The following is an 11,630-nucleotide window of genomic DNA, read 5'->3' as shown; positions in this document are numbered from 1 at the left end:
AAGCAACAAGGATGATTTTGTAACTCCCAATGTCTCTGCGCACAGGCATACGATGCAATTTCTACAGTAGCTTTTCACAGACCTGTAGAATAGTGGTCGCACAGCATAAAACTGGGCCTTTTCCTGAGTGCGTGCAGAAAACTTCCGCCTCCAAAACATGCCCCGAAATGGCCTCAAATCAAAAAACAGGGTCGCCAAGGACTAAAGCCCTCTCCCGTAGCATATACTGCCCTCTTGCTTCACCGCGAAGGGCGTCTCAACCTGAGACAATGCACTCTTGCAATTTTCGGCTGTGCTACCTGCAGAGATCTGCTCCCAAAACAGAAAATGAAAGCAACACTGCTCCTCTTACCAGAACACCGCGAGCTTGGCTTGCTTTCTTGAGCTCCTTACCACGAACAAGGCTCTGATACCATGTCAAGATTGTAGGAGAGAAGGAAGGAGTCTCACTTGTAGCTTATCATGTCAAGATTGTGGGAGAGAAGGAAGGAGTCTCACTTGTAGCTTTCTTGCTTGCACAATGGGGGAATACACACACAGGTGGAGGCTGAAAACAGTTTTCTTCTCTTCTTAGTTGTGTAAGCCAAAAGAACTCTAGTACAAGGAAATAGAAGAACCCTATATATGGGTCTCAAACCAAACTCAACTAACTAAGGTGGCATACTAACTGAGCCACGAACTAGAGTAGATAAGGATAGCTATCATGTAGCTATTATTCATGGGCGGTGTACCAACCGCATCTGCAACTGACAAGTCGGTGACATAAATGCACAACGGTCACCCTGGCATATCACGAGTGGAGCTCGATATGTCAACAGCAAGAGAGTAGTATATGCTGCGGGTAAGGGCTTTAGCCCTTGGTGACCTTTTTTTTAAAATTTGAGGCTATTTCGGGGCCTGTTTTGGAGGCGGAAGTTTTCTGCATGAGCATTTATTGATGGTGCAACACATGAACAATTCTGTGACAAGTGCAGAAGAAAGCAACGAAGTGTAGTATGTTGACTCAGGTACATCAAACCACATGACAGGTCATGCAGAATGGATGGAGGATGCAAGGAAAATGGAAAAACCAGGATTTGTGGAGACTGGTGATGATACTGCACATCCTATTGTGCAGATTGGAAAAATTTCTTTGTCTATGTAAGATGGGAAAAAGAAATACCTGTCCGATGTATTTCATGTCCCGAATATCACCAAGAATCTGGTTTTTGTTGGTCAAATGGTTGAGCAGGGCTTGTAGGTCAGATTTAATCCTCATGGATGCTTTGTTGAGGATATGAAAAATAAAGGTTGCTTGATAGCAAAAGGAAAGAAGAAGGGCAGAATGTTTACATTGGATGCAGACATGCCTGAATTGAGTGCAGCAATGTTTGCACATGGGACCGGTGTAGTTGCAGATATTGATATTTGGCATAAACGCATTGGTCATGTTAATGTACAGCGACTTAAATCAATGCAGGCCCAAAATATTGTTGCAGGATTGCCTAAATTCAAGGTTGCAGAAATGCATAAGGTATGTGAAGCCTGTCAGTTTGGAAAACATGCAAGGAAACCATTTCCTAGACATGTTCAAGAGAGTAAGAAGCCATTGGAATTAATCCACTCTGATGTGTGGACTACTAAAGCTACATCTCTTGGAGGTTGTCATTATTTTGTCACTTTTATTGATGACTATAGCAGAAAAGTTTGGGTGTATTTTATGAAAAAGAAAAGTGAAGTTTTTGGGCATTTCAAAACTCTTAAAGCTATGGTTGAAAAAGAAACATGCTTGCAAATAAAATGCCTAAGGTCAGATGGAGGGGGAGAGTACCTCTCAAATGAGTTTGCAAGGTTCCTGCAGGAGCATGGCATAAAGCAGCAATATTCATGCAGTCATACCCCACAACAAAATGGAATTGCAGAAAGGAAAAATAGGCATATTGGAGAGGTATCTCGTGCCATGCTCAACGAAAAAGACTTGCCAGATTTTTACTGGGCTGAAGCAGTTGCTACAACAGTCTATATAATGAACAGGACTCTCACTGCAGCAATACATGGGATGACTCCAGAGGAGAGGTATACTGGTAGGAAACCAGATATTTCTCATTTGAAAATTTTTCGTCGCATTGCCTATGTACATGTGCCAGATGAGCTGAGATCCAAGTTGGATCCAAAAGCTGAGAAGTACATCTTTATTGGTTACTCTCTGCAGCAAAAAGGGTATAGATGCTATAACCCTTCTACTCGTAAGTTTACAGTGAGTAGAGATGTTTTTTTTAATGAGATGAGTAGCTGATATAAACCAGAAAATGTGATTGATGATGTAGATGCACAAAATGGTAATGCTGCACAGAATTCACAGCAGCAGTCACAAAATATTAGTGGACCTGGAACGTCCTCTAGCAATGGTTCACATTCTTCGCCATGGACAGGCAGATTGAGATCAGGAGAATCTTCTCAAAGCAATGCAGATAGTGGTATGCAGGTATCACGAAAAGGAAAAGAGAAGGTTGATCAGCCCATGTTTGATGTGAATGTAGGTCACTCTTATGTGGATGGTGAATCCAGTGGCTCAGAACAGAGCATTGATGATGAGTTGGGTATTCCTTCTATTGTTACACCTGGAGTAAGGAAGACCAGGGATGTTTTGAGAGCACCTGGGAGTGAACCTATTTTGCGCAAGTCTACGAGAGCTAGGTATCCTGTGGATAGACTGAAATATGATGGATTTACAGCCATTCACTATGCATATATGGTCAAAGTGATACAGGAACCAGAACCCGCTTCTTTTGAGCAAGCCATGGGAAAAGAAAAATGGGAGAAAGCCATGGATGAAGAAATGGAGGCCTTGGAAGCAAATGCTACATGGGAATTGGCACCTTTGCCTAAAGGTAAGAATGAAATTGGCTGTAAGTGGGTTTATAAGGTGAAGCACAATGCAGATGGTTCTGTGAACAGATACAAGGCAAGATTAGTAGTCAAGGGGTATGCATAAACATATGGCATTGACTATGAAGAAAAATTCAGTCCGGTTGCAAGGATGGCAACCGTAAGAGCAGTCATTGCTATGGCTGCATCAAAGGGATGGTCTTTACATCAGATGGATGTAAAGAATGCCTTCTTGCATGGTGATTTGCAAGAAGAGGTCTATATGGAGCAGCCACCAGGTTATGTGCATGCTGTTCATCCTGAGTTTGTTTGCAGGTTGAAGAAAGCCTTGTATAGCTTGAAGCAAGTACCTAGAGCATGGTCTGACAAGATAGGACAGTATCTTGTCACTATTGGCTTTCAGATTACCAAGGCAGACTTCTCACTTTATGTGAGAAAAACAGAGAAAGGTATTATGCTACTTATCATTTATGTTGATGATTTGATTATGACAGGTGACAGTGATGAAGATATCCTTCATGTGAAAATGCTATTGAAGCAGAAGTTTGAGATGAAGGATTTGGGAGAGCTGCGTTATTTCTTGGACATTGACGTGATTAGATCACCAAGTGGGATACAGCTCTTGTAGAGGCAGTATGGATTGGACATGCTATCCAAATATGGGATGACAGGCTGTAAGCTCAGTTCTTTTGGAGCAGAATGTGAAGCTGAGCGCAGATGCATGTGAGCTTCTGGAAGACCCTACTATGTATAGACGCATAGTAGGAAGCTTGATTTATATGACTATTACCAGGCCAGATTTGAGCTATGCTGTTGGACTGGTAAGTCAGTTTTTGCAGGCTCCAAGGAAACCGCATTTGGATACGGCTAGATGCATACTCAGGTATGTGAAGTCCACATTGCAGTATGGACTACTTTATGAGACTAGGGTTCAGATACAGTTGCATGGATACACTGATGCTGATTGGGCTGGTAGCATTTCTGATAGACGATCTACCAGTGGATATGTGTTCTCTTTTGGGAGTGCTGCAGTCACTTGGAGCAGCAAGGAACAGCCTACAGTTGCCTTGTTGAGCACAGAGGCTGAGTACAGGGGTACAGCAATGACTGCATGTGAGGTAGCTTGGTTGCATAAGCTACTTTATGATATGCATCAGCCTACAGATGGGCCAGTTGTCATTTATTATGACAACATGAGTAGTATACACTTGGCAAATAACCTAGTCTATCATGCTAGAACAAAGCACATTGAGGTGCATTATCACTATGTGCGGGAGAGGGTTTTACTAGGTCTTATTGATCTAGTTTATGTTAGCACAGAGGATCAGGTAGCTGACATGTTTACGAAGGCATTGGGCGTAGAGAAGCTGCGCAAGTTCAGAGACCTGCTTGGTGTGCAGGAATTGGGATTGAGCTCGAGGGGGAGTGTTGAGATATCGAGCTCCACTCGTGATATGCCAGGGTGACCGTTGTGCATTTATGTCACCGACTTGTTAGTTGCAGATGCGGTTGGTACACCGCCCATGAATAATAGCTACATGATAGCTATCCTTATCTACTCTAGTTCGTGGCTCAATTAGTATGCCACCTTAGTTAGTTGAGTTTGGTTTGAGACCCATATATAGGGTTCTTCTATTTCCTTGTACTAGAGTTCTTTTGGCTTACACAACTAAGAAGAGGAAAACTGTTTTCAGCCTCCACCTGTGTGTGTATTCCCCCATTGTGCAAGCAAGAAAGCTACAAGTGAGACTCATTCCTTCTCTCCCACAATCTTGACACTTGCTTCACCGCGAAGGGCGTCTCAACTTGAGACAATGCACTCCTGCACTTTCCGGCTGTGCTACCTGCAGAGACTTGCTCCCACACCAGAAAAATGAAAGCAACACTGGTCTTCTTACCAGAACACCACGAACTTGGCTTGCTTTCTTGAGCTCCTTACCACGAACAAGGCTCTGATACCATGTCAAGATTGTGGGAGAGAAGGAAGGAGTCTCACTTGTAGCTTTTTTGCTTGCACAATGGGGGAATACACACAGAGGTGGAGACTGAAAACAATTTTTCTCTTCTTAGTTGTGTAAGCCAAAAGAACTCTTATACAAAGAAATAGAAGAACCCTATATATGGGTCTCAAACCAAACTCAACTAATTAAGGTGGCATACTAACTGAGCCACGAACTAGAGTAGATAAGGATAGCTGCCATCTAGCTATTATTCATGGGTGATGTACCAACCGCATCTGCAACTAACAAGTCGGTGATATAAATGCACAACGGTCACCCTGGCATATCATGAGTAGAGCTCGATATCTCAACAATAATCCTATACCACCAATATAGCTATTGGATCATTGGATTGCTACCATTCACCCCTCCACTACGATCAATTTTTCTTTGGTATGCACCACGTGCTATCCAATGTGAATTTTCCATCCCTTGTGTGAAACAAATTCCGATGCTTCCCTTTTCCACAAAGTATGGCCCATGTGCCTCAAGGATATGCTACAAAGACACATTTTACTCTTGAGTAAAACTATGCTCAATAGTTTATACAATTCATACAATTTTAAAATATTAACTTAGTATGCACCATGTAATGTGTGATAGAGCTTTTGCTCCATGCTTCCATCATGTTTTCGTAGAAGCTATGCACAACATTGATAAATTCTTGCTTATCTTCATTGTTAAACACCATCTTGCGAAGTAAGGAAGCCAATTTGTTAAGACTTATCCAAACCTTAGCTTTGTCCAATCTTGTTTTTCCTCCATTACTTCGATCAGGACCTGCAAAATGTAACTTTTTCCACCCATTGTAGTCCTGCGGCCTACGAACCATGACATTCCCTTCCTCATTGATGGGTACTGAGAGAAACTTCCTAGCCTTTGCTCCTCCAAATCAAGGATTTTTTGGCAAGTTACCAAATTTTCCTGATCTCTTCTCATCTTTTTCAATCGTCACTTGATGCTTGTGTAGCCCAATTTCTGATAGCACTCACTCCACATTCCTACACGTTGCAATGGCTTCTTTTTCTGGTTGCATCCTATAAGCAAATCAAATGTATTCATATACAAGTTTCTCCATGATTCTGACAAAAGCATGCAATGAACAAATGTGAATACGATCCAAGGAAATGTTGAAGATGGGCTTCCAAGTGGGATCTTCTCTATTGCGCGTCGGTGTAGCACTTGTCACCTTTCGCCAGTTCTTCTTTCCGTCCTTTTCTTCCACCCTCTCTGTCAAGAAATATATGCATGGATTCTTTGTATTTACACCATTGGAGATTCCACACATGCTTTTTAAAGTTTTCAAGTCTTCTACAAGATGCCATTCAACCAAGTATTGGCCATACCCTTCAACCGAGAGCATCTCACCATGTTCATGATGATCGATGATGCTTGGAATGCTTGTGTGCATAAAAAATAGCTGCAATACCTCAAATGTTTCCTTAGGAACTTCAAATGTAGCGAGCCACCACACATGGTGCTCAGATTGAACACTAAAGTTCCCTGGGTTGTTCTTGTCGAATTGTAAAGCTCTATTCATCAGAGTTACACTAATTCTTTCAAGCTTTACTCCTTTGATGACCTCGCTTTCATCTAATCTTATAACAAACTGCAATTTACCATTACAATCCTCAACAGACATATTGTAGTACATTACCATTGCCGACTGTACCTTGTTCAAATCTAAATAGTAATTATTGAGTTCGGTGAACTTCACCTCATATGTATTTTTGGTCCCAACCTTTAGTGTTTTCACACATTGAACATGCATGGGATCTCCTATCAACTCCAAAACCTTTGTATTAAGTTGCCGTCGGGCCTCTATTAACTTTGAAGGTTAAGGAAGAGGCACGATTCTATTTCTCTTCAGCACACGACCAAACCCAGCCTTCACACCTTTGAATATCTTTGAGTAAGTCGTTGTGCTAATGCTGGCCTTGTCACAAATAGATTGTGCATCCACAACACTGAGAACTCATTTGACACATCTTTTAATATGCACTCAATCACCTTTTCCTTCACAGCCTTAAACTTGCGATTGCTCAAAGCGTTTTCCAGTGCATTTGCCTTCAGCAATCTTCTAATACACGATCCAACCTCACCCTTGCCTAGGTTCTCTTTCTGAGCTACCTTACATGCTTTGATACGTCGCTTCCACTGGCCACTATTCACGATTAACTCATTGATTGGCTTCTTCTTTCGTTTGCGCTTCTGTGTGTTAGCTTGCTGTTGATTTTTCTCAAGTCTTCCAATTGTGCCTTTGCCTCCTCATATGAGATACCAATGTCATGGATAGTGTCCTGCATTGAAATAATTTGATTGTTTTGTTGAATTACAATGTCATTTAGTTGTACCACTTGTCCAATGAGCTGTTGTATATGAAGTTGATGTGTAGCGATCACATCATGGCAATTTTTTATGGTTGCCTGGCAAGTTGTAAATACTTTGAACGCCTGATTATTGAGCCGCCTAGTATAACCAAGTAACCCATTTTCACCCTCGCACATATACTTAAGCAAATTTGTGATTCCTGAGAAAGTTGGAGGTCTATTGTTTAAGGGGTCAATTGGGTAGATTCCCCCATCAACCCACAAATCCACATGTTTCAATCCCATTTGCCTGTAACTCTGTAAAACCTGAGGGTTGACACTGGTACGCTGGGTTCTTTTGAATAATGGAGCATATTCAATCTCTACCTCAATATGTAGCTCATTCTTTCATGTATTCATTTTACTATTAATAGAAACGGAGAGCCTACTTGGTTGTCACAAGAGGTAGAGTGGAGATGTACAGAGAGGCACACAAAGGTGCCAAGGGAAAGGACGGTGTAAGTAATTCACTCTGTTAATGAAGGTTGCATAAACACAGAGAAGAGGTCACAACAGAGCCATGAGAGAGTATAGATATGGGGGAAAATAGCTCAAAGGGTAGGGATGTCCAAGACTTTTCGTATTTTAGATACTTCTATTTTGCCTCCAAAAACATCTCCAAAAAACACAAAATTTGACCAGTTGGTTTGTTTTTTTACCAAAAGCTAGGATATAAAAAATCCCCAAAATATCTTAAAAGGAACTTTCGAAATTTTATTTTCCTTGTTCTCGATTAAAAAATCAATTATCTCGTATCTACTAATCATTTTGCATTGAAAACGAAGCACCACACTCCCGTAACTAACTCTTTTTTGAATATAAAATTTGGTTGAAAAAGACTTCTTGAATGAGGAGAGAGAAGGAATCTGAGTATATCTTTGTAGATAATATAAAAAAGGAAAAATGAGATTGCAAAAGTGGAGAGAGAGGAGGATTATTTTACTATTCTTCTCTTCTCTTTTCCTTGTTTTAAGGAGGAGAGGGGGGGGGAGGGCTAAAAGGCCCATTTGTGAGTTCATTTTTTCCTAATGTAGGGATATGGAGTTAGTTGATGAGTAAAAAGTTAATTATGCTTGTGGATCCCTATCATAGTTAGGTCTTGGTTACTTGTATATATTTATGTATTATGTAGATCTTTCTAGGTTGAAACTTGGTTATGCTTAATGATCTTACTCATGATTAACATTTCAACATTTTGTCAATAGTTTGATTACATGTATAGATCATGATTGCACAACTTTGGTTGGTAGTTTGGATTTGAATATTGCCTCTTATTTGTGGATTTTAAAAGAAATAATCAATGTCATTGTAAGTAACTTGTATAACTCAATACAATCTTTCTACCTTGTTGAGATCTCAGTCTACAAGATCTCTACCTCTTTGTATCCCTCACCAAATCATTACTTGCCTACTTGTTGATACATGAATCTATACCTCTTTCTACCTCCATGTCCCCACATCTATATCTCTATATCCCTCTATCACCGCCTCTCTCCATCCATCCATGTTCCCTACCTCCCTCTATCCCCACCTATCTTTTATCCCTTTGTGTTTCTCTCATTCTATGACCTCTCTATTGAAATGGAGTGCTCTACTACCAAATGAAATGGAGCAAATATATACAACAAAAATATTGATCAATCATCTAAAAATGTGATGTAAATGTAGAGAACATATAACAAAAATAATCAAAGATGGCACTAAGGAGGCCAAAATTCCAATGACATTAGGGAACCAATACATCAATGCTACGGTAGCCTACATCAATTGTGCTCAATGGGGCCAATACCCATGGATGGAACCTCATCTCCATACTAATGTGTTAGAAACTCACCTCCAAGCAATGTGGACTAGGCACGAGGGCTTAGTAGAAATAAAAGTGTACTAAAGTGGTCAAAAGATCGAGTCAAAGATCATAATAGGGGTGGAAACCCCTAGAAGTAGTTGGAAATGCCTATAAAAATTGACAAGTAGGCCTAAAGTTAACAAAGCCTAGCAATGTAGGATAAAGGGAAAAGACCTATTTATGTCTACCTCTCTTTATCTCTCTCTATCACTCTAGCTATCACTAGGAGATGATGCCCACCATTTCCAAAATTTACTCACAAAAAACAATGCATTCGATTTTGTTTGAATAAAAAAATAATTGTAAGGTATATTGGTATGTAATGGCACCCTATGAAAGAGCATTGGTTTTAACGCATTTTAGAATCATAACTTTCAATGTTGTTTTGGGGGTATATTGCAGAAAGGTGGTATAGTTAAGGTGTTTTAAGAGTATATTACAAAAAAGGTGATATAAGGGTGGGTTCAGACCCGACAGACAAATAGGCATCCCAAATACAGATGGCCAATCAAATTTCAGCATGGAAAACTGTATGTTCACACACATGGTGGAAGGCCAAAAAAATTAGGGGCTTTTTTTGACACGTCATGGCCAAGTTTTTGCTCCTCTTTTCCGGCCTGCCCAGCACGGATACTTCTCCTTCGTGCCATGTCTTCTCTTTGGCTCCTTTCCTTGTCCACCACTAATGTGAATGAGATGGTGGACAACTCTTGGGAAATCCTTGTGGATGGGTGGAAAAGGGGATTTTTCACCCTTTTGTCCACCGTGCAAGTGTGAACCCACCCTAAGCCATCTTGTAATATCCCTGTTCTTGGCAATTTACAAACGGAATAGAAAGTTACTTTGTTGTAAGAAAGAAGAGAAGAGAATGCAATGGCTAGGCTAATAAAAAGCATTGTTCTTGTGGGCAAGTGAAGCACATGCTCCAGCACCTGGCACTAATCTTTGGCGAAGGTGGTCTGATCTACATGCAGGAATATATATCCGGTGGTGTCCCATCGATAGTAGTGTACCGATCAGAGGCTAAGTAATCTCACCTCCGAGTATCCCTTAAATCCTGATCGCTATATGTATCCTCCCCTCTTCGACTTCAGCTTCCGATACTGCGTCAGTTTTCTCAGCGATGGAGCTGATTTGGTGGGGCTCAGGATCAACACGCCGAGTAGCTGGACGTTTCCTCTCTTCCGCGGTGCTAATTAATCCCAATACTAGTGCGACTGCATCAGGATAGTCACGGACCGCGGATTTCCGTTTCCGTTTTGCTGTTTGTCCAGCTGCCGATATGTTACGACTGATCATCGTCGATACCTCATCGGGTAACTTGCTCCGACCTTCCGATATATTGCGTTGTTCTGTAAGCATCGTATTGCCGTTAAGAGCAAGAGTGGTCGATGCTGGCTCCTCCGCCATGACGTTGTCGATCCCTTGCTTTATAATCTGATCGTTCTTGGCCGCTGCAGGTCGACTGCACAGGCGCGGGTAGTCTCTAATTGCAGATGTCTTGGGCCGCATGACAGGATGTATATATTCCACGCGTGCTCTGATTCGTGGTCGGGGTGTTCTGAGAGAGAGAGAGAGAGCGCATATTATATATATATACATATATGCAGTAGAGCGGGGAAAGCACAACGGAAAGCACAACGTCGCAGAAAGCAAGACGCAGGTGGGCGGAAAGCATGCTCGGTGTCGATTGTAGCCCTTGCCAGCCTTCATAGCTTTACATACGTTAAAAGCTAACGAGTTTCCCTTGGAACACAAAATTATGGGCAAACTTTACATGCTTATGCGGACAAAATCAGTGAAGCAACTGCATGATGATGCTATTCCTCGAAACATACAAGATGCCTACGTCACGTTTTATGTTATCCAAAAGAGTGCTTTGGCATCTGGCTTCACCTTGTGTCGCGGCAATTTGGAATACAGAGATTTGTTAAAATCATCGGTGTCATTGATATTTTCCTACACTTAAATGTAAAAAACAAGTACGGTTACTTTTGATAGATATATAAATTAGTTTAAATAGTTAAATTAATATACATATTAAACGAACTTAAATTACATACACATAGACACACACACACACATTAAGTGAATTTAAAATAGTTTTGAATTTTATTATAAATATTTAATTCACACACATTAAGTGAATTCAAATTAGTTTTGAATTTTATGAATGTTTAAAATAATTAATTGAAATGAGATATAAATTAACAATTAGATTAGTTCATTAAAATTAATATATAAATAAATTTACAAATCGACATATAAGGTTAATATATAAAATATGTATATATATAAATTTAATTTAAAAAATAACATATAAACATTACTACAGAAGTAGTTAAAAAAATAAAGTAGTTAATACTATGTCAATACTAGTACATAAGCTAGGTAAATTTGAACAAATTTGAAGGTATATATTCTTTGATTGTGTTAGGGAATTTCTTGCACTTTAGGATGATTGTGATAATTGATAGTTTATTTTACTTTGTTAGAGACTTTCTTGTGCTCCAAAATATCCTCATAAAGAATTTAGAGTTTTTGATT

The 11,630-nt window shown here is 40.3% G+C and overlaps 1 protein-coding gene across 1 annotated transcript; it reads right to left on the bottom strand.

The window, feature by feature from the left end:
- Positions 1 to 9,511: 9,511 nt before the first annotated feature.
- Positions 9,512 to 10,573, bottom strand: LOC148028562 (uncharacterized). Its single transcript, XM_087688575.1, has 2 exons — positions 10,016 to 10,573; positions 9,512 to 9,888 (listed from the first exon to the last, which is right to left on the bottom strand). Exon 1 carries the CDS (start codon positions 10,491 to 10,493, stop codon positions 10,134 to 10,136), a length of 360 nt encoding a protein of 119 aa, XP_087544701.1. The 5' UTR covers positions 10,494 to 10,573; the 3' UTR covers positions 9,512 to 9,888; positions 10,016 to 10,133.
- Positions 10,574 to 11,630: the final 1,057 nt, after the last annotated feature.

This window comes from Lygodium microphyllum, chromosome 11, assembly GCF_053477565.2.
Source record: "Lygodium microphyllum isolate KBCC chromosome 11, Lygodium_microphyllum_v1.1.10, whole genome shotgun sequence".
Classification (NCBI taxonomy): Eukaryota; Viridiplantae; Streptophyta; class Polypodiopsida; order Schizaeales; family Lygodiaceae; genus Lygodium; species Lygodium microphyllum.
This window is presented reverse-complemented; position numbering and strand designations above follow the sequence as displayed.

Excerpts from the sequence above, each read along its gene's own strand:
- LOC148028562 (XM_087688575.1), bottom strand. The coding sequence starts at position 10,493 with ATGGCGGAGGAGCCAGCATCGACCACTCTTGCTCTTAACGGCAATACG.